At 37.8% G+C, this 24,338-nt stretch overlaps 1 protein-coding gene across 1 annotated transcript in view; it reads left to right on the forward strand.

The window, feature by feature from the left end:
* GPR143 (G protein-coupled receptor 143) overlaps nucleotides 1–24,338 on the forward strand; it is a 71,426-nt gene that overhangs the window by 12,308 nt on the left and 34,780 nt on the right. Inside the window, exons 4-8 of the mRNA XM_074231711.1 lie at nucleotides 4,412–4,504; nucleotides 6,372–6,481; nucleotides 7,963–8,071; nucleotides 10,239–10,356; nucleotides 18,919–19,153. Coding sequence (XP_074087812.1) covers nucleotides 4,412–4,504; nucleotides 6,372–6,481; nucleotides 7,963–8,071; nucleotides 10,239–10,356; nucleotides 18,919–19,153 — 665 coding nt within the window. The remainder of the gene's footprint in view (nucleotides 1–4,411; nucleotides 4,505–6,371; nucleotides 6,482–7,962; nucleotides 8,072–10,238; nucleotides 10,357–18,918; nucleotides 19,154–24,338) is intronic.

The following is a 24,338-nucleotide window of genomic DNA, read 5'->3' on the forward strand; positions in this document are numbered from 1 at the left end:
AAAAAGCAAGATGGAAAATCACCAAAAGCAAACCTAGCACACTTAGGATAAATGCTTTTTATTTCCTTCTCTATTCTCCAATACAATCTGTTGATTCTGGAGTAAGAAAAGGCAGAATTAAAATACTAACTGCAGGGGCTGCAGTTGGATAGAGCACTGGCCCTGGAGTCAGGAGTACCTGAGTTCAAATCTAACCTCAGATACTTAATGATTACCTAGCTGTGTGGCCTTGGGCAAGTCACTTAAACCCATTTGCCTTGAAAAAACTAAAAAAAAATCCTAACTGTTTTCAGGTTTAAAGAACATTGAGGTAACTGCTTTTCCAGGAAAAGTTTAGTACAGTAGGAGAAAATATCTTGAAAGATTCCTTGTTGCCTTTCCTCATGCTGCCTACAAAATTATCATGAGAAAGCTTAAATTTTCTTGTCCATTTCTGCTATTTATAAGAATAAAATATGAGAAGCAACCAGAGGAGCATACAAAAACTACAACATAGAACCAAAGCTTCCAAGAGAAAACTTGGTAGATAATAAAAAATTGTAGAATTCAATTTGCTACAAGAATTAAGTATGAAGTTTAGAAAGCATTTTGTGAAGTAAATGAGGGGAAAGAGCAATGGCCTATATTCATGGATTATGAAGAAATAAAACATGCATTCCATCAATAAGAGAAGACAAGTTTGAATAATATTAGAATATTTAATATTCATTAGGGTATAGTTTTTTCTTTGCTTTTATTTTTTCCATTTCATTTCAATGCTCTAGAGTCCTTTCAATTTGAAAATCTTTGATTTTTCCATTAATCCACCCTGTTTAAGTTTTAGTTGGAGCTCATAAGAATTTTAAAGCTCTGATTAGGTGGAGTATCTAATATTTGTCAGAAGAATCTACTGAATCTAGGACCTCTGCCAGAAGATGTGATAGAAACCTAGACAGAAGTTCTATATTTTAATGTTAGGAAGGGAAAAATTTTGAGTGTCTTCAGCATTCATTTATGTACACAGAAGTTATACTGAGTCATATGGTTCAGTTAACTTTGAGAAACTGGTGGGGAGGGAAATAGAATTGTTGGGCTGGAAACACCTCAAAACTGCTTCTAATTACTGCAAATTTCCTTCTTGAGTAGTAATTAATCAATTACAACTGTTTATTAAACACCTTCAATGTGCCCATCACTGCTAAAATTCCAGAGTTCCAAAAATAAAAAAGAAATATTGAATAATAAACATGAGAAGACTATACCCTTTTCAGAGTTCCAACATTTCAAAATCTCACTTTCATCTCTGCAAATACTGTGCTCTAAGTGGGTTAAATGCTATACTGTCAGTCATCTCTTGATGGCTGCATCATTCCTCAATTCCAACTTCAGAACCTTTTGGAGATTCACAAAGGGTTTGATTCTTTTAAGGAAGAGCATCAAGGACCCATAGGGAGAGTAAATCAGGCCAAACCAAGGAGAGCTCTTTTTAAAAATGTGTTCTCTATTATCACCAGGGTGAGGTAGTATAGCTCAATGGGTATACTGGACTGGGGATAAGAAATTCAAGTGAACTTAAAACAATTTTTTTTCTTTTTTTTTTTTTTTTGCAAGGCAATGGGGTTAAGTAGCTTGCCCAAGGCCACACAGGTAATTATTAAGTGCCTGAGACTGAACTTGAACTCAGGTACTCCTGACTCCAGGGCTGGTGCTCTATCCACTGCACCACTTAGCTGTCCCCCAAGCTTTCTTTTAAATAAGGTAGGAATTCTATAAAGGACCACAACTTAGACCAGGGTTTGCCCAGGAGCTATAATTTTGAGTTTAGCAAGAGTTAGAAGACTTGTCTGCCTGGAAGGAAGAATATGTGAAAGCAGTAAAGTGAAATGAGATTGGCAAGGTGGGTAGATAATAATGGATTTTAAATGCCAAACTGTGGAGTTTATGTTTTTGAATAAGGGGTTGATGGAGTCAGAACAGTCAGAACTTTAGCATTATCAATTATTATGGATTAAATTTGACAGGATGGTGTCTGCTGGCAGGAAGACAAATGAGGAGGCTATTGCAATAGCCTAGAGATGCTGAGACACAAACCAGAGAAGCAGTTATGTAAAGAAGAGGAGACAGTTGTGAAAGATTTTTGGAGGTAGAATTGACAAAAAGCTAAAAGAAGAAAGCCTAGAATCTTGTCTAGGAAAACCAACCATCATTAGCTGAGGGAAAGAGGAGGAAAGAGAAGAGAAGAAGAGGTGAAGGAAAAAGAGGAGGAGGATGATTCTGGAAGAGTTGATTGACAGTATCAATGTAATCCTGATGTGACCTGTTTAGTAGTTAAAAGAATATCTGCACAGTTTGTATATTATAGGGAAGTCAAGACTGAGAAGTCAGTGAAAGAAATGGAGCCAACAAAATCAGCAACCTTTTCTAGTTTTCCCTTTACCCTTGCTACCACTTCAATTTCTTCCCTTTCCAATCTTGACCTTATAGTCAACTTTACATTGTCATGTACTCTTTAATCTTATATCCCCTGGTCAGATCCTCTACAATTTTATGTTATATGATCTCAACAGTACCCTCATTACAAAAAGGCAAACCCTTTTTTCCTCTTCAGTAGGTTGTTCCATTTTTCAACAGTGGTAGTTCTAAACTTTCTCTTTTCTCTCCTGGCTCTTTATCACCCTGGCCCCACCTTCTTAACAAAAGATATCATCTTTAAGTTATTGAGAAAATAGAGACCAAATCACCTTGAGCACCCTCTTTATCTCAAAAATCTCTTTACAGTATTTCTCCTCCTCCTATTTTCCTTCTCCTCCCTACTGTTTTAATGCTATGGGTAGCACACTGACCCAGAAGTCAGAAGAATCTGAGTTCAAATATGAACTTGGACACTTAGTGACTAGCTCCAGTCCTCCCTATTCATATCTGGCTACTGGATCCAGGTGACTCTGAAGGAGTGGTGACTTTGCGCAGCACCCCCTCACTCAAATCCAAACTACATGTTGTGGTCTGTTTTGAAAAATGAAGGACAAAATCATTTTACAGAAAACTCACATAAGGTAGGCTCTCACATGATGGTCAAAAAAAGCAATTCAAGGACACTCTCAAAGTCTCTCTGAAGAACTTTGGAATTGATTATGTGACATGGGGAGGTGCTAGCAGAATTGAAGTAGCTCAAAAGAAGGAGAGATGTGCAAATTTAGAGAGTCTACCCCAAATGTTCAAATGGACTATTTGTGCCTGATCTCTGGTAGAGCATTCCAAGCTTTTATTGGTCTGATAAGGCCCAGTTGGACAATAACCTCTTGGAAAATGAAGGACAGCAACCAGTCACTTGTTTTACTCCAGGTTCTAATAAAGAAATTGCAATTCTCTACTTAACCAACTTTTTAGTTGTACCCTTAATCACATTTCCTTACTTCTCCTGCTGGAGATTAATCCCTTAATTATCTGCTCTTTAATCTTAAACATTTCCCTTATCTAAAACCCCTCACTAACCTCATCATTCCCTTAAGCAGTAGTTCTATAGTTCTTCTTCCCCTGCCCCACCTTTGCTTGTTTTGGGTTCTCTAGTAGTTAAATGAAACTTAAAATAGTGACATCATCTGAAAGTAGCATTCCACATCTATAGCAACCCCAACATACCTGCTTTTTAAAAAATTAACAGAAATCTATTTTTTCTTTCTTTCACAATCTCCCCTATTGGAAAAAAATCCATATAGGATATATAATAAATCAATAAACATTTATTAAGCAAATACTTAGCTAGGCACTGTTTTAAGTCTGGAAATTAAAAGAAAAAGAAGCAAAAGACACTCTCTGCCCTCAATGTTGTTGGGGGTGGGGACTTGCAATCAAATATATAGAAAGCAAGTTAGAGTACAGGATAAATAAGAGATAATTAATCAAGGGGGAAGGTATTGGAATTAAGAGAGGTAGAATATTGGTGTTATAGTATAAATTATTTTTGTGACAAACATTTATGATGTTTTAAAAAATCTTGAATGATTGAGTTAAGTCTTATTTGTGTTTTGAGGGCAGTAGACCTATATGTTTTTTTATGGGAATAGAAATCTTTCACTGAGAAAATTTCTTCTATCATGATGGTTGCAACTGCCTTTATAATCTTAGAGAGTTGCCTAAGACATTGAGAAGTGATTTACTCAGTGTCATACAGTGTGTATATGAGTCAGAACTGAGACTTGAACTCCCATTTTCTTGATACAACCAGATCTTTTTTTTTTCCTATACCACACTGTTTCTTAGGGCTAGGTCAAAGTTTGTTTTAAAATAATTATTTTCTCCAAGAATAGTTGAAATATCCATAGGAGGTCTATTCACTATGTGTTTTTCTGACCATTTCAGTATGCTTCTTTCAAAGTATCATGGCATTTTTTTCCATGTGTGTCTAAGTATCTCTTTCTCATTTTCTTCCTAGTACTATTCTACTATACCATATAATGGCATGGGGCCTGGCAACCTTTCTTTGCATAGAGGGCATCACAATGCTTTACTACCCTTCTGTCTTCAGGTAAGATATTAATTTATTGCATCAAGGTGTTGGTCCAGCTAAAGGATTTATTTATTCATGAAATGAATGAGTGAGAATAAAAAAGTTAATTTGGTGACATATGAAACAGAACAAGAAACCTAGAGACAAAAATAAGAAATTAATTTAAACTCCATTTTTATCCAAAGATATGAAATCATTCTAAGTCTTAATCACTAGTAAATTTATCACTACTCACTCAGAGCAAATAGAACACCTACTGTTGGGAGCCCCTCCTCAGGACAGGTGGTCATACCCATGATGCTCTCATGCTATCAGGAACTCTGAATCAACCAAAAAGCATTTATTAAATGCCAAGCACTTTACTAACCTTTGATGAGACAAAGGCAAAAATAGTCCCTCAAGGAGCCCATAATCTAATGGGAGAGAAAACATGTAAATAACTAGTCATAGATAAGATATATATATATGTATATGCGCTATATGGCAGGTACTTGGAAAAGTGAAGGCATTAGCAGCTTGAGTAACCAGAAGGAACTCTTGTAGAAAGTGGGCTTTGAGCCAAGCCTTGAAGAAAATCAGGAAAATGAAGAGGTAGTGATAAGGAACAGAATATTCTAGCCATTGAGGATGGAGGGAAATACATGGAGACAGGACATGTTTGTGGAACTGCATACAGTTCATGGAAGGTGCTAGAGGAAGTCACTAGGTAATGAAAATTTTAAATACCAAAAAGATGATTTTGTAGACTCTTAGGTGGCTCTAAGATCCCTCTATGGTCCTATGGAGTTCTATTCTTAGGAGATAGAGTTTATTCTCCAGAGTCCAAGATACAGATTTAGATATTAATGACTCCCCTTTAAGCAGTAGTGCACTGTAACATGTCCTGGGTTCATTTTAGTCAAAATTCCTAAAATTTCACCAAGATGTAAAAGCATATGAGGCAGAGATATATTCTACTCAGCTTTTGCCACTTGGAGTAGGTGACTTCCTTATTGTTTGCTTCATTTTCCTGAACCAGCCTGGCATGACATGACCTATATACTGGAACTCTAGCCTCTTCTGGAGGTGGGGGAAGGGGTAGACAGAGGTCACAGTTATATCTCATCATTGGTCACACATCCACAAACTGAAAAAGAGTTCATTTCTTGACTTGATTTTATAGCCCTGAGTTCTTGGGGAGTTCTCCAACATTTTTGTGTTCCTTGAGGGAGGAGGAAGAATCTCCATAGTGGTGACATGGTGGCCAAGTCTGGAAAATTATGGATAGATAACCTTGGACCAGTCCCTAAAATGGAAGTGGTTCCAGAGATAACTCACAATGAGAGAAGGGGCTAGTAGGAGTAGTCTCAAAGCTTCTGAGACACAGATACACACAAACTCCCTTTGGCTATGCAGGGAGCTCCAAGTCCTATGTCTTTTATTTTCACGACATTTCCTTGAGAGTAAGTATTCCTAATGGAATGATTCTCATTTGCAATATGAAAAACTTAGTTTGTGAATTGAACCTTTTGTTTCTTCTTATGTTTTTTTCCTTCTCTTTGAAAAAGCCCAGTGAGAAAACTCAAGTTCCAGTGTGTTCCTTCCTTCCTCATTGTTACCCTATCAGGAGGATTCTTTTACTCCTTTCCAGGGTTATAATATATGGGCTCCCTTGTTTAAGTGACAACTGGAAACATGTTTATCTTCTTCCTGATGTATTCGATATTTGTAGCCAAAACAAATGAGTCATATTTCTTTTGGAGTGAGTCAGAAGTAAATTTCTCTTTTTTCCTTTTTCCTTTCATCAGCTTTCCTGAGCAGCCAGCTGAGTAATCTAATAGAAGCTAACAAAAATCAAGCTTCAGATATCAAAAAATAAATAACTTTCACTTTTTCCCCCCCTTAGTTGTGAAAGTGGCTTGGAGCACGCAGTCCCCCATTATGTGACTACTTATGTTCCACTCCTGCTAGTTTTGTTGGCCAATCCCATCCTGTTCCAGAAGACAGTTATGGCAGGTAAAGGTAATGATGTTTCACTGGTAGTGGGGTTAACAGAGGTCATAAATTTTATGCTTCTAATACCGACAATGTATCTTCTAATCTAGTGTTTTGTAAAGGATTTAGGGACTTACTGTTTTTTTGGACTTTTCAGTTCACTTTATTTCCCTTTTGTCCCCCCCCCCAAAAAAATATATATATATGAATAATGAAACAGTAGAGAAAGCTTATCCAATGATTTATAACCATTCAAGACCATATTTTACAAGCCCTAACCAATGTATTTATATTTTCTAGTGATTTAGGGGACACAATCAAAGCAAAGGCTTTTTATTCAGTGAACTAGTAAGGTAATAGGAAAAGTAGCAGCGGATTATTTCTTCCTTCCCCTCCTTCCTCCACCTAGAATTGGAGTATAATATAACAGACATACAAATCAGTGGAAGAAGCAGAAATTCATACAGATTACCCTTGAGGAATATACCTAGGCCAGGCTGTACTAAGTGTATGGAGTCCAAAACTGCAAGATTGTGCATATCTTTTGGTGTCATTAGCCTGCTTCCCAGTGTGCCATCTGCTAGATTCTACTGGGTAAGACTCCCTAGTACCAATTTATGAGATTCCTCTTTTCAGAGGCCCCTGTCAGCCAGGGTGCAGTGATTAGAAAACATGTACCTGATAAAACCACTCACTGGATAATCATAACCAGATTACATTCAGATTACAAAAAGGATTCAGAGTGACCTGTCTTCTCAAGCCTTTGCCTTGGACCCAGATCACAGTACTTTGACACAGAAAGAGTTAAGGTTCTTTTCTGGTTTGAAATGCAAATTAATTTGAGCCAGAACAAAAAGGTGAGTAAATTGGGCAAGGTCACAGTTCTCTACCCCCATCTTCCTGCCTTTATTATGTATATCTATCAGTAGCAAAACCTGACTGCATTTAGTGCCACTTTTTGGTCATCAAAGAAACCTTTCTGCCTGTTTTTTTTGGCTTGCATTTACACACTATGATGAAACTAGAGGGCTTTTGTGGCATTGAGAGGGAATTGAATGTTAAGGAAACAGCTAGCAGTTTTTTATTTGATGAATCCAGAATCTTTCTTCATTGCTAGTGCCCAACCCTCAAACTAGAGTTTCTTACCTTCTCTTTTGAAAAAGAAATATATTAAAGAAGCAGGTATTTTTAATTTTAAGAAGTTAATTTTGTTAATTATTGCATGACTTAATTGATGTTCTTTTAGGGGTACTCTGTACAATGTTGTATCATGGTATATTAAATATAGTTCATTTGTCATATTCCAAATTCCCAACAGGGAAGGTAACTTTAATATTCTAGTGGACTTTCTCAGTCTTCTGCTTTGCTCCCAAGCTACTCTGCATCTGAATAATTGAAAAACTCTTTGGATTACATCTAGCTTTGTCTCTTTCGCTATCATTGTAGCATCTCTGTTAATAATGAACAAGACCATTTAAGTAGTTCTCTTCTATTCTTTTCAGTGGCATCTTTACTCAAAGGAAGACAAGGCATTTACACAGAGAATGAAAGGCGGTTGGGAGCAGTGATTCAAATTCGTTTTTTCAAAATTATGCTGGTGTTCATTATTTGGTAACCTCTCTTTTACACATTTTCATCATTGAACTGGGGAGGGATTTGAAAGCAACTTGTGATTTTGCTTGATCCAGCTGTGACCTGGATGTTTCAAAGAGAAATCTTTGGAAAGGAAACCTTTGAAACTTGTGTGAGATGCCCTTTGAGGAAATGGAGTGGGAACAGGAAAGCAAGTTCACAATGCAGAAACTTCTGGAAAACTATTCAGTTTACTCAAGCATATGTAAAGCCCATGAAACAAGGAGTCCCAAGTTTAGTTTCCTAAATTCCCAACCATCTGCATCCGGCTGTATACATTGGCTGTATAATATCAACTTATAGCACTTTTAAAAGACTTGAAAGAACCACCAAATGATATTCTTCTCTGAGCTAGAATTTCTGTTTCTAAGGACTGAGACAAGTCTTCACTGGTAACGTGCCATGGTGGGAGGATTCACAGCTTAGCTAAGGGCAGATGGTAACAGGGTCTTAAGTAGCTGCCCTTTAAAATAAAATGGAAACCAATGTGGAGACAGATTAGTTTCAGAAAGCTCTTCACTGTGGTGAAATGATACTTCCAGATACAGTACAGGCATCTGTAGTATTAATAATTTATTTGACATAATGAGTTTTGTTTAGACACTCTACCAGAAGCATAAATTTTCTTACTCTTATGGAAATTGGTTCACTCTTTCAAAGTCCACTACCCTCTACAAGTTACATTTTTAATACCAAGTTTAATTTATATTATTTTGGTCTTGGTTATATAACCCATAAGCTACCATAATATAAAAGGAAAACATACAAATGATTTAGAAAAACACTTCACAACAACCCTAAGAAATAAGCTAGCTATCAATTATTTCCATTTTGTAAGTGAGGAAATGGGACTGAGAAATTAAGTTGACTTGACTAGGGTCACTGAGCTAAAAAAGCCATTTAAGGCAGGATCCAAGTCTAGCCCTAAATCTCCCATGACCTCTTGCTGCTCTAGAGATTCTCCTCCCCTCTAAAGCCCTATTCTGATGCCTCCTGATGAAATGGAGGAAATCTGGATTCTTTATGACAGAGAAGCTAAAACTCTAGTGAGAACTACCAAGATTGAAAAAAATTCCAATACTAGAATATTACCAGTATGGGAGACAACATATTAGTATGGACTTAGAGTTAATGGTCCTGGGTTCAAATCCTAATCCTGATACATATTGCCTAAATAACTTTGATCAAATTACTCTTTAGATCTTAGTTTCTTTATCTATAAAATTAGAGGGCTGGACTGAATGTATCTGAGGTCTAGATCTAGATCTTTAGTCCTATGTATACCTGTTTTTCTGAGGACTAGTCTATCTAAATTTGAGGAGTTCCTTATTCTAGGCTCATTAAACTAATTAATAATTATTTGTTAAGGTACAGAAGGGTTACTTCTAAGGTCTAAGGAACACTGGCTTTGAGATTTATGTGAGATGCCCTTTGAGGAAATGGAGTGAGAACAGGAAAGCAAATTTGCCTTTGGATTTAGCATATGTCTTGGTTCAAATCCTGCCTCTGTCACTTATCATAGTATGTAGCAAAAAGCAGATATTGAATAAATATTTATTCCCTTCCCCATTCCCCTGTTTGATCATGATCAAGTCATTTAACCTTTCTGAGTCAGTTTTTCCATCTATAATGAGCATAATAATAATCATAATACCTACCTTCTAGGATTATCATGAGGATCAAGTAATACAATTAAGCAAAATTAAAAAGGATCTTTAAATTCTCCAAATCCCTTTTCTCCCTTCTCTCACTTTCTCCTTTTTTCCTTTCCTTTCCTATCCCTTCTTATCTTTTCTTCCACAGATGAAATCACAAATTCTTGAAATAAGAAAAGTCTATTCCAGACTGAGTCTTAACTAATCTTATATATAATATGATAATTTTACATTGTGAAGTAGCATAGGACAAGGATTTGATTTTGTTGTTCTCTTTCTTGAAGACTGAATCAGAGAACTTAGAATTTCTTGATCTAATACCATTAGGTATATTATTTATTTTCACTACTGGCTACAAATAGCCAGAATAAACAGACATCTAGTTCCTTGGTTCTAGTCAACATAATTTTTGCTTTAATAGCAGTATCTCATCATTAAAAACTAATTTTGTTTCTTGTTCTTTTTACTATGTACCTTTATCCTCCTGACAGCTGGTTGCCGAATATCATCAATGAAAGTCTTTTGTTCTACCTTGAAACACAGCCAGATATCAATGGAAACTCCTTGAAAAATGTTAGAAATGCAACCCTAATCACATGGTTTACTATGGTAGGTCAACCAGATTTTCATCTTTCTTACATTTTTAAAGGGCAAGAGAGGTACCATAGCAACAAACAGATGGCAGAAATTAGAGCTTGAAAGAACCCTAGAGATCATCTTGTTTAATCCCCTTATTTTATAGAGGAGGAAACTATTACTCAGAAATGACTTGTATATTTGTAAATTTGTATCTAGGTGATGGAAGAAATATCCTCTTCTTATATTTATACCTTATTTGAATATGGGAGACTCACATTAAAAACAAAAACATCTAAAACAATTTCAGCTTTATTGATGCAGTGAAGTTCACATTTAGAACTCAAATTATCCAAGTCTTCTGTTTTGACTTCACATGTAGAACCCTATACAAAAAAAAGCTGAAAAAAGCCAAAAACGAGTGAGGATAAATTGATAGTTTCATTATCAAACTCCATTGGATATTCACAATAGTTTACAGAAACAAATTAGGGCTATTTTTTTTAGGGTTTTTTTTTTTGCAAGCCAAATAGGGTTAAGTGGCTTGCCCAAGGCCACACAGCTAGGTAATTAGTAAGTGTCTGAGGTCAGATTTGAACTCAGGTACTCCTAGCTCCAGGGCAGGTGCTCTATCATCCACTGCGCCACCTAGCTGCCCCCAGGGCTATTTTCTATAGCAATTTGAAGATCTCCTTAAATTGAAGGAATCTAAAAATGAGAGAGACTTGATTAGTTTTTGCTACCATTGCCCAAACTTTATTTGGTAACAAATTCTTTTCCAAATAAATGATGATTCTGTAACCTTGTTCCTTCTAGGGATGAGAATAGCAAACCCATAAATAAGACTTGTGTGTCCAAAAGATTTAGTAAAAACTATTCTTTGAAACTCTGGGAGAAGAGAGGCCTCCAAATCTGAATGCAGATTTGTAGGAGAGGGAATAAGAATTTGTATAATGCTTATTATGTGCCAGCCACCATGACAAATGCCTTATAAATATTATCTTATTTCATTGGGGTAACACGGTTTCAGTTCTATTAATTGGGGTGATTAGGCAACTCCAAAGATGACTTTCCAGTTTTCCTTTTATAGATAGATAATACTTCCTCTAAGCTAGTTTCCTTCATTTGCTCTTGCATTGGTAGGTTGAGTTCTCCAGAGGGTGGCTGCTATACAAAGATTCAAGTAGGATACCCTGTAGGCACTTATTTTTAAAAGTCAAGAAACTTCACTGGAAAAGTTTCCATTAACAGTATGTCAGTAGGCACAATTAGCTCTCAATCATGGCCAAGAGCCATCTATTAATTGCATAGGAAATACAATAGCTACAAAGTATTCCCAATGTAAATCTTCCACAAATACACAAACTTGGAGTACATTGTGAAACTTATAGGAACACTTATGGTCAAGGCAAGTCCCAACCCCAGTATGTAAGGGCCTTGAAGACATTCTCTCTTTCCTAAAGCTCAATTAATTCTTCATTGCCATGGATTCCCGAACCCATAATCAAATCTGAACACCTTGCCATCACTTCTGATTTTGCAAGATTGACTGGTTCTCTATATCTGTCTGAATTGTGTATCATGCATATTTATTCCCTTAGCTGTTTTAGACTCTCTTGAATTGATCCTCTGACTGCTGGTCTTCTTCTCAGCAAGTAATTCCATTCCTAGACATTGTGACTAATGGGGGGTGGGGAGAGAAAATTCCTTCTCTCTCCTTTCCCCTAAAGAGGTGAAAAGTTGGCTTCTTCCCCAACTGCTGGCACTTGCCTTCGCTGACTCAAGCTATAAAACTCCAATTTATTCTTAGCTATTTAAAGCTCCTAGAGGCATAATTTATGCTATTTGTTCAGACTTATGATCAGGCATCCTCACTAGAGGTCTTCAAGCTAGGTGACTACTTCTCAGGGATATCTAAGTGAGATTTACGTTCAGTCATAGGGTAGATCAAATAACTTCTAATGTCAATTCCAATTCTGAGATGCTGTGAATCTATTTTCTGCTTCCTCTCTTCCTATTTTTCTTAGCCTTCCTCAACTTTCTTATTCCTCCCACAAAATGAGTCATGAAGCTTTTGTCCTGGCCCCTTTCTTATTCTTCATATATTTTCTTCCTTGTTGCTTTTTCATCTGTTCCCATGGTTAGGTGATCATCTTCATGGAGACATATATATATATATCCCCAAAGTATAAATCCAGTTCCAATCACTCACCCAAACTTTGGTTTCATCTTTCCAATTCCAGATTGGAATTGTGTGTTGTGTTTTCTCTTCTCTGTTAAATAAATTCTGTCTCATCGCCTAGTTGGTGTAAGGGAACCAAATGTCCACGAAAATAAAGGCAGATACCCGGAGATCAAAGTGAAGGAGTAATAAGGTAGATAGACATAATTAGATCTAATAATTGTATTTCTCCTTGTGATTCTGTTTCTGTTTGCTTTGTTCTACTTAGGGACATGATAGGAATGTGCTGATTAAAGCAAATTACACAGTCTTATTGTCTAAAAGGCAGGAAGCCTGACCTAAATAAATTAAACTTCTCTCAGAAGCTCCAGCAACTGAGCCTTCCATGTAATGAACAGAAATGGAAAATAGAGAGTTTGATAAAGCCCTTAACCTCAAGAGTTAAACAAGAGTGCTACCAAAAAAGAAGTCAAATCACAGAGGATCTTTCTTCAGGCAAATATGGAGGACAAGGGAAATTTTCAAATGACCTGCAGAGTGTTTGTATTTGTTCTAGTATGAAGTCATACCTTGCTGTACTCAAAATTAGGTTATATATTGGGGGAGAAGGGGGAAACATTGAAAGAATATGTATCAATTGTCCAGGTTAACAGAAAAAATGAAATGTTTGTTGAAAAAATAGAAAAAGTACTTTGAACAAATTTAAAAAATGAATATGGATGCAAATGAATAAAAAAAAGTTTTAAACTTCCTTGTGAAATTGAATGATAGACGAAAGAGACAGAAAGTTAAAAGCAAAGAAAAAACATATGAGATTGTATTCATATAAGAAACCCAAGAGAGAACTTAACGAATAATGATGCTGTTTGTCTTTCATTCTCAAAGAAGTCCAAGGAACATCCAGGGAGGTGTCGCCAAGATAAGCCCATGAATTGGATTTGAATGTGGGGGTGCTGTGCTAAGTGATCAGTCCCACTTTCTCCTCTGGAGTCAACTGAGTCTAGTAGCCAGATATGAATCAGGTTGACTGGAGATGGTCCTGGATGTAAGACAATTAGGGCTAAATGGTCACATAACTAGTTAGTGTCAAGTATCTGAAGTTGGATTTGAATTCCAGGACTGGTGCTCTATCCATTGCAGCACCCTACCTTATGTATATGGACAAGGCCTCCACTATATTCAATGAACTCCTGTGGTTCTCTATCACCTCTAGGACCAAACATAAAAGGCACTGACTTCTAAATCCCTCACAACCTAGCCTCTTCCTAACTTTACCAGTCTTCTTACTCCTTATAGTCTGATTCAATGATGTTGGATTCCTTACTATTCCCCACATAAAATGTTCCTGACTCTGGACATTTTTACTGACTATCCTCCATACCAGAAATGTTCTCCCTCTTCATTTGTATCTACTGGCTTCCTTCAAATCTCAGCTAAAATCCTAACTTCTGCAGGAAACCTGTCTCATTGTTCTTCAGTTGTATTGAGTCATGTCTGACTCATTGTATTGAGTCATGTCTGACTCCAGTATTTTTTGGCAAAAATACTGGAGTGGTTTGCTCTTGCCCTTTCCAACTTATTTTACAGATGAAGAAACTGAGGCAGAGTAAAGTCATTTGTTTAGGGTTACACAACTATTAGGTTTCTCGGGTTGGTTAGATATGTCTTACTTATACACTGTTTTTTTGCATATTGATCTCCCCTTTAAAACTTCTTGGGGGCAGCTAGGTGGTGAACTGGATAGAGCACTGGCCCTGGAGTCAGGAGTACCTGAGCTCAAATCCAGTCTCAGACATTTAATAATTACCTAGCTGTGTGACCTTGGGCAAATCACTTAACCCAATTGCCTTGCAAAAAACAAACCAACTAAAATGTGAACTTCTTGAGAACAGGAACTGTTTTCACCTCTGTTCTTATTCCTAGCTCAATGTCTGGCACATAATAAGCAATGCTTATTGACATATTGCTTAAATAGGGATTTACAGAGGATGAAACAGAAGTTATATTGTTATGGGAATATGAAAGACTACTTGGACAAGAGCAAGAATAATATAAAGAGTTTCGGAAATAGAAGTGGCATAACACAGGCACTTCAGTTATCTAGATGTATTCATATGTTCTCTGCCAAAAAACAGAATAGCTAAGCAATTTGTGACTTCTCCTAATGATGGTTTCATACTTCAAAAGTTGGAGGAAACAACAAAGAAACTGCTGTTTTGAATCTAATTCTGATCAGCAAGGGAGCACTAGTCACTGATATAGAAATAATGGAAAGTTTGGGAGCAAATCATTACTCCACTGAAACAATCTGCCCAAGGGTAAGATAAGATTTCAAGAATAAAATTCTGAAGCTACAAGAAAAATGGTTTTATAAAAAAGAAAAAAGAAGAATTGCATAGAGACTAATTCAGCAGCAGAGAGAGCTTATTGACTAACATTAACACACACACACACACACACACACACACACACAAACACAAAATGGATGCAAGAGCAATTAAATAAGGATGAATATTTTTAAAAATTAGCATGCTCCTGTGATAGTATCAGGAGCATTAAATTCTAGAATGAGTTTAGGATAACAATGAATACTGATAACCACAAAAAAAATCTTGGAACTTTTTAGAGATTTATTGGAAACCTCTGATACATAAATGTATCAGGCTATGTGACCCTGGGCAGATCACTTTAGGCAATTCTATAAGACTGTAAGTCATAGAGAAGGCATTGTAAGAGAATGGTCAGGAGTTTCTTCACCTAGGCATTCTTTTATCTGTAAAATCAAAGATATAGTCCCTATATCCCAATCCTCATTTTTTATCTCTAAATCGAGTTTATGAAAAGGATCAAAGAATAGCTATGGTTGCTATTTGGAAGGATAGGATAACAGAAAATGGTGAGAAGGCTGAACTTTCCAACTTTTTTCATTTTCTTTTCCAATGAGAAATGATCTTCAGATTGGGAAAGAGAGAACAAAATTATCACTGGGGAATAGATAATTCTATAAAGGTGAGGAGATGATAAGAATGCATCTTGAAGTCCTTAGTGAATTCTAGTGACTGGGACCAGGTGAACTAGATCTCGATGTACTAAAATAACATTGGGAGACAGTTTGGTGGAATGCGTGTTGTGATTGTGGTCAAAGGAACTGGGTCTTGTTCTTATTTCTTCTGCTCTAGGTCTCTATGACCATGGTCAATCCTTTCATTTTTCTAGACCTCATTTTCATCATTTGCACAATGAAACAATTACCAGTTGATTTCTAAGGCCTTTGACTGCTCTAAATCTGTGGTCTAATGAATAATTGGTCACCCAAGTGGTCTTAAGGAAGTCATCTAATCTTCTGTAACTCAGTTTCTTCACCTGTAAAGCAAGGGAATTAGATTTGATTATCTCTGAGGTGATGTTGATGTCCATGATATTGTGATATTATTCCTGGAAAATTTCTAGAATATAGATCATTAGGTATTCAGATAGAACACATATTGTATTTTCCTTGTGTAAGGTAAGGCATTGTTTTAGGGAAATGAGCAAGGCAGTCTCTGCCCTCAGGGAGCTTATTTCATTCTAATTGGGGAAGATTATACAGAAGGTATTTAAAGAGGGAGGAAGAAAAAAGGGAATGGGGTCCTACAGGCAAGTAGGGTAGTGCTACAGATGAGGGGAAGAGGTGGAGGCCAGAGAGAGCTGAGAATTAGATGTGAGTTAGTGGGGAGAATTACCAAAAAGAAGAACAGAACACTAGGATGAAGGCCTCCAGGGTGACATTTTGGTCAATGAGAAATAGTTGAAATTCTCAAAATTGAGCCCAGTGAGTATTGGGAAAGTGAACCTCTTAGTATCTGACAATGTAAGCCTCTTCATCATCTATATCTCATTCTCTTTCTTCTAATAAAAGGAGACATTCTTCTTTATTAATCCTCTGAATTCATCATCAGACTTGAATTGATTAGTTCTGTAATCTTTCAGTTTTTAAAAAATACTGATGCACTCCCTTCCTACTTCACCTCTTAAAATCCCGTGTCTTCTTCAGTTTAAGGTTTACCCTCTAAATAAAGCCTGTCTTCTCCTTCTAGCTGCTAGTACTAACTTCTCTCATTACCTTATATTTATTTTGTATGGCTATATATGGGAGATATTGCAGATTTAGTTCCAGACCACCACAATAAATTGTTTTGGTCTTTGAGTGCATTTAAAACGTACAGTTACCCTGTACACATCTATTGTGTGCCATTTTGTCTTTAAAAAACCCCCAATGTATATATCTTAGTTAAAAATATTTTATTTCTAAAAATGCTATCATCTGAGCCTTTCATAAATCATAACCTTTGTCTTGCTTTAATGTTAACGACTGCTGATTGATCTGGTTGGTACATGCTCAAGTTGGGGTGCTTGTAGCATATTCTTAAAGCAAGACAGCAAAATTTCCCACATCAATTGACTCTTCCTTTCACTCAAACACTTAGAGGCAATTGTAGGGTTATTAATTGGCCTAATTCAATGTTGTTGTGTCCCAAGGAATAGAGTCAGAAGACATGCAACATTTATTGATTAAGTTTGCCATCTCATACTGTTTTGTGGTGCCCCAAAACTATTACAATTGTAACTGTGAATTACAAAAATAATTATGAAAAAGTTTCAAGCATTTCAAGAATTACCGAAATGTGATCCAGAGACACAATATGAGCACATTCTGTTGGAAAAATGGCACTGATAGTCTTGCCCCAATCCTTCAATTTGTAAAAAATGTAATACCTGCAAAGCACAATAAAACAAAAGGTGCCTAAATATGTGTGTGTGTGTGTGTGTGTGTGTGTGTGTGTGTGTGTGTATTATACTATAATCATAGGAATTTTTTTTTCATTCTGCTTATTTAATTCTTCATCAGTAACTAACAGTTTTCCTATGTTTCCTTGAATTCTTAATATTCATCATTTCTTATGGTACAGTAATATTCCATCAGTTTTTATGCCACAATTGTGCATCCATTCTCCACTCAGTGGAAAGTTACTCCATGTCCCTGACCCCTCACTTCAGTTAAAATAAAAAGAGTTGCTTATAAATATTTTTAATATATGTAGGAGCTTTCTCTGTGTTTTTGACTTACTTGGGAATTATATGCATAGTATCAATGGGTCATAAGATACATAAAAATTAGTGACTTTTGGGGTGTCTATTTCCAAATTGACAGCTTTTGTACTTAAAAATGACTTTATTGTTAATTTGATTCATTGTCATTTTAAAGACTTGAATCTTCTTTACCATGTAGAGACCTGAATGTCAGCTGGTCATTCAGCACAATGCTTTATGACTATATTGGGTTGATTCCCCAAACCAGCCAGCAGAAAATCAAGTTAAGTTCTCCTAGTTCTTGGAATATTCTGAGAGAACAGCACTGATGCTACCCTCTTCTTCCCTGTCCTCAAAGTCCCTCCAAAGGAGATTTTTCCATTATCCAGGTTGCACAGACATGTTAAATAGAATTTGGATTAATTCACTGTTCCTCACATATGATAACACACCTTCCATCTCTACTCCTTTGTACTGGTTTTATCCCATTTCTGGAATGCATTTTTTTCCTCATCTTTACCTCTTAGAATTCCTTGCTTTCTTCACTTCAAGTACAACTTGATAAATAATGCTGTCCTTCCAGATGCTAGTACTCACACTCTCCCCAAAATTACTTTATAGTATCTCTCTCTTTCTCTCTCTCTCTGTCTCTCTCTCTCTCTCTCTCTCTCTATCTCTATCTCTGTCTATATCTATATATATGCATATATATAGATATAGATATAGATAGATAGATAGTATATAGTAGAATGGTTTCATGGAGATGTGACCTAAGCTCTACTCTTGCCTTTCACACACACTGATTGTATGACTCTGGGTAAGTCTTTTTACTTCTCAGTCAGAGGTTTGCTGAACTAGTTTGGACAGGTGCATCATGAGAGCCAATTTTAGCTCTTTCAGTGTGAACATTAACACCCCAGAAATCTGCAAACTACATCTAGATTTAAGAAAGTGATGGAGAAAAGATGAATGATACAGATGATATATTTTCCCATTTACTAGCACAATCTTCATTCTCTGTACTTTAGGAAACTTTTTAAAATTATAATTTGCAGACTGTGCTACCTGCCTTAGAAGGTGTTTGCTAATCTGGAAGTACCCTAGACTAATGAAATCATGGATCCAGTCTCCATCCCCTATATTCTGCATATTCTTATTCATGTAACCTGATAGAATGCAAGATTTTTGACTGTGGGGATCATTTCAATTTGTTTTTTGTAGCTGCCTCAGAGGAAATATTTGTCTGTTGATTGCTTGGGTCAGACAAACTGGTAATTTTCTCAAAGTTTCACATCATGATATTGCATTGACTGCCTTCTATTCCTCCCCTCTGTTTCTCATAGGGAATCCTGAACCCTGTGCAAGGTTTTCTTTTCTCCTTGGCTTTCTATGGTTGGACTGGATGCAACTTGGATCTTAAGTGTCAAAAAAAAGAGATACAGTGGGAATCTTTGTCAGCCTCAGCTGTGGAACCTGCCTACACTTCACAAGTTGGCTCCTCCCTCAACTATTCTCCCAAGAAGACAGTAGTGGTGAATGGGCATAATTCTGATGAAGCATTAGGCATGCTGTCAGAAGGTAACATAACCAATAACAGTGATAGATTTCTCTCAAACTCTCCTATTTATGAAGGTTGGTAATCTCCCACAGAACACAGTGTTGTGAGTCTATAAGGGTATCAGTATTGCGGTAATAAACTCTAGAGCATAATTATACTCATTTTCTGATTATTCTCTATAGGAGATGTGGTGTGGATATCTGTAGTCAATTTCCTTATTGGTGTTGAAAGAAGTGGACTTGATTTCTAAAATTTTAAGAATAAATCTGTGTGTATATATATAAATATATATGTACATATATACATATTTAATGTATATATTATATGTATATAATATGTATATATATAATACCTATGTATATGCATTTATATAATAAAAATAGTATAGGTATTGTAACTTTTTATAATGTAGTTTTGCTTATTTATTAAATAGAATTGTTAGATTTTTAAAATATCTCTTCTAACTCTTATGTTGCCTGACACTGGAAATCTAAGATAAATGGTAATTCCAGATCTCTTACTAATAAAATGTGTTGTTAGGAATTAGAACTGTAGAAACTCTTAGGTTACAGTATTGGTTGGCCACTGTGACTGCCCTCAGATTTTCAAAGCAATCACTCTTTTTCTAAATATTTATTTATTATCTTTTTGTACAAATAATGTTTTTTATACATTAATAAAATATTCTTGTTTAAGAGTTAACAGAATACCCCCCCCCCCACAAAATATAGACTCGCTTGAGTGATAAAGGAGAGAGAAAAAATTAAAATTAAAAAAAATAATAGTAATAATTGTAGGTATGGCCAAGTGGCGCAATGGACGGAGACCCAGCCCTGGAGCCAGGAGCACCCGAGCCCACATCCAGCCCCATACACCCAGCTGTGTGACATATAAGCCACCCCAACCCCACTGCCCCGCAAAAACCAAAAAAAAGGGAAAAAAAGGTCCAAAATAAAATAAAATAGTAATAATAGTAGGGGTAGATGGGTGGCAGATAGAGCATTGGCCCTTGAGCCAGGAGCACCCGGGTCCAAATCTGGCCTCAGACACCCAACGATCACCCTCCTATGTGGCTCCAGGCAGGCCACCCAGCCCCATTTGCCATTCACCCCCTCCAAATAATAATAATAAAAAATGTGCTTCAGTCTGTGTTCCAACACCACCAGCTCTGTTGCAGGTGGACCACATTCTTTATGACAAATCCACCATAAAAGTTACTTCCATATTTTTCCACCCTTGCCATTGCTGATCGCAACTCCCTCCTTTCATATTTCTCTACTACCATGTACTATATTTTCTCTCTCCTTTCACTCTGACTCTGCTATAGGGTAGTTGAGTGACACAGCAGACAGATCCCTGGTCCTGGGGCCAAGAGGCCCTGAGCCCCCCTACCACCCCTTAGGCCCAGCATCCACCTGGCCCTATGGTCCCAGACAGGCCATCAAATCCCAGCCCGTTGTAAGAAGTAAAAAGGAAAATGTGTTATATCTGACCACTCTCCCCCCATGGTCTATCCTCTCCTCCATCACTCACATCCCTCCCTCCCCCCTGTCCCCCCTCTCTCCTTTTTACTCCAGATGTCTATACCCCATTGAGTATATAAGCTGTTTTCTCTCCTAGCCACCTCTGATGAGAGCAGATTCCCTCATTCCCCCTTGCCTTCCCCCCTTCCATATCATTGCAGTAGCTCATTGTAATAAAGAAAAATCTTGGGGGGGTGGAGCCAAGATGGTGACAAGAAGTGATCAAGTCTTAGGTGCTCTCTGATAAAACTTGAATCTAAGGACTCTAACTAAACTTTTGAGAGACAGAACCCACAAAGGGACCCAGTGAGGCAGTTCTCCTATTCAAGGTAACCTGGAAAATAGCAGAAAGGCTCTGCTCCACGGGTCAAAGGGGCAGCCACCAGAGGGGTGGCCCGCCAGAGCGAAAGAACTTCAGCCTCCCGGAGGCAGCCCCAGGGTGCTGGGAGCCCCAGCTCACAGCAGCGGGGTAGTCACCTGAGCTGCACCCCAGGGAGCACTGGGCACAAAGTGGGGAAAGAGCGGAAGACCTCTGCCAGAGCAAGCACGTGGAGCCCAGCCCTCAGGGCACACAGCCAGCAGCATGGTCTTTCCCCGGCCCTGATCCGGGAAACAGAAGCTGGCAGAGCCTGTAAGCAGGAGCCTCCAGGGCATGAGCCCATTGAGCTGGGGGAGGGGAGCGAAGAGAGACTGCAGAGCTATGTCCTCTGCCTCTGGAACAGGACTCTGGGGCTCTGACCACATTCAGATCCTGATCCCAGTCTAGGCCCCTCCATAGAGCAACAGGGCCCCCCCCACCTCAGCCTCGTGGCAGAGGGAGGCATTTATAGTCATTCACAGATCAGGAGGGAGGACAGAGCCTCACACACTGAGACCCTTGTGGGAGTGTCCCAAAAGCTCAGGAAGCACCCCAAAACCAGGCCCAGGCTGGGAAAATGAGCAAGCAGAGAAACAAGAGGAACACCACTGAGAAATATTTTGCAAATGAGCCCAAGAAGGATCAAAATACTCAGTCTGAAGATGAGGAAGCACAAGCTCCTGCAGCTAAAGACTCCAAGAAAAACAGAAATTGGGCTCAGGCTATGATAGAGCTCAAAAAAGACTTTGAAAATCAAATGAGGGAGCTGGAAGAAAAACTGGGAAAAGAAAGGAGAGAGCTGCAAGAAAAACATGAAAATGAAGTCAGCAGCTTAGTCAAGGAAATCAAAAAAAATGCTGAAGAAAATAGCATGCTAAAAAACAGCTTAGGTCAAATGGATAAAACAGTTCAAAAAGTTATTGAGGAGAAGATTGCCTTAAAAAGCAAAATTGGCCAGATGGAAAAAGAGATAAGAAAACTCTCTGAGGAGAACAAATCCTTCAGACAAAGAATAGAATTCAGGGAGATTGATAAATTTACCAGAAATCAGGAATCAATACTTCAAAACCAAAAAACTGAAAAATTAGAAGAAAATGTGAAATATCTCATTGAAAAAAACAACTGATATGGAAAACAGACTTAGGAAAGATAATTTAAAAATTATTGGAATACCTGAAAGTCATGATCAGGAGAAGAGCCTTGACATCATTTTCAAAGAATTACTACAGGACAATTGCCCTGACATTCTAGAAGCAGAGCGCAAAATAGAAATGGAGATAATCCACCTATCCACCCAAGAAAGAAATCCCAAAAAACCAACCCCTAGGAATATTATAGCCAAGTTCCAGAACTCCCAAGTCAAAGAGAAAATATTACAAGCAGCCAGAAGGACACAGTTCAAATATGGAGCTGCAGTCAGGATCACACAGGACTTAGCAGCAACTACATTGGAAGCTCGTAGGGCTTAGAATATAATATACCAGAAGGCAAAAGAGCTTAGAATGCAGCCAAGAATGAACTACCCAGCAAGGCTGAATGTCCTCTTCCAGGGAAAAAGATGGACTTTCAATGAACCAGGGGAATTTCAGATGTTCCTGTTGGAATGCCAGAGCTGAACAGAAGGTTTGATCTTCAGATACAGGATTCAGGTGAAGCATGGAGATTGGAGGAGAGGGGGAAAATGTGATGGACTTAATGATGATGAACTGCATGTATTCCTGCATAGAAAAATGACACTGATAATACTCATATGGACCTTCTCAGTTAATAGCGCAGGTAGAGGGAGCTTTTATAGTTGAAGCACAGGAGAAAGCTGAATTCAAAGATAAAATACGGTGTAAAAATGAAGTCAATAGAAAAAAAGGGAAATGTAATGGGAGAAAGTAAAAGGAGAGGGGGAATAGGCCAAGATATTTCATATAATAAGATTTTTTTTTATTACAATGAGCTATTGCAATGATATGGAAGGGGGGGAAGGCAAGGGGGAATGAGATCAGGAGGGAGGACAGAGCCTCACACACTGAGACCCTTGTGGGAGTGTCCCAAAAGCTCAGGAAGCACTCCAAAACCAGGCCCAGGCTGGGAAAATGAGCAAGCAAAGAAACAAGAGGAACACCACTGAGAAATATTTTGCAAATGAGCCTGTTTTATTTTGATCTCATCAGAGGTGACTAGGAGAGGAAATAGCATATATACTCAATGGGGTATAGACATCTGGAGTAAGAAGGAGGGGGGAGTAGGGGAATAGGTGGGGATGTGAATAAAGGAGGAGAGGATGGACCATGGGGGGACAGTGGTCAGATATAACACATTTTCTCTTTTACTTCTTGCAAGGGGCTGGGATTGGAAGGCCTGCCCAGGACCATAGGGCCAAGTGGATTCTGGGCCTAAGGGGTGGTATGGGGGTTCAGGGCTTCTTGGCCCCAGGACCAGGGATCTGTCTGCTGCACCACTCAGCTACCCTACAGCAGAGTCAGAGTGAAAGGAGAGAGAAAATACAGTACATGGTAGTGGAGAAATAAGAAAGGAGGGAGTTGCGATCAGCAATGGCAATGTTGGGAAAATATGGAAGCAACTTTTGTGATGGACTTACCATAAAGAATGCGATCCACCCATGAAAGAGGTGTTGGTGTTGGAACACAGACTGAAGCACATTTTTTATTATTATTATTTTGGGGAGTGTGCAGGGCAAATGGGGCTGGTTGTCCTGCCTGGGGCCACATAGCAGGGTGATCTTTGGGTGTCTGAGGCCAGATTTGGACCCAGGTGCTCCTGGCTCAAGGGCCAATGCTCTATCTGCCACCCAGCCACCCCTACTATGATTACTATTTTATTTTATTTTGGGTCTTTTTTTTCCCTTCTTTTTGGTTTTTGCAGGGCAGTGGGATTTGGGTGGCTTGCATGTCACATGGCTCAGTGATTGTTGGGTCTACGGGGCTGGATGTGGGCTTGAGTGCTCGTGGTTCTAGGGCTGGTGCTTCTTCCATTGTGCCACCTGGCCATACCTACAATTATTACTATTATTTTTTTTTATTTTAATTTTTTTCTCTCCCCTTTACTTATCGCCCAAGCAAGTCTATATTCATGGGGGGAGGGGTATTTTGTTTACTCTTAAACAAGAATATTTTATTAATATAAAAAACATTTGTATAAAATGAGAATTAAAAAAAATTAAATTAAAAAGAAAAATCTTATTATATGAAATATCTTGGCCTATTCCCCCTCTCCTTTTTCTTTCTCCCATTACATTTCCCTTTTTTCTATTGACTCCACTTTTACACCATATTTTATCTTTGAATTCAGCTTTCTCCTGTGCTTCAACTA

This window comes from Macrotis lagotis, chromosome 1 (genome assembly GCF_037893015.1).
Source record: "Macrotis lagotis isolate mMagLag1 chromosome 1, bilby.v1.9.chrom.fasta, whole genome shotgun sequence".
Lineage (NCBI taxonomy): Eukaryota > Metazoa > Chordata > Mammalia > Peramelemorphia > Peramelidae > Macrotis > Macrotis lagotis.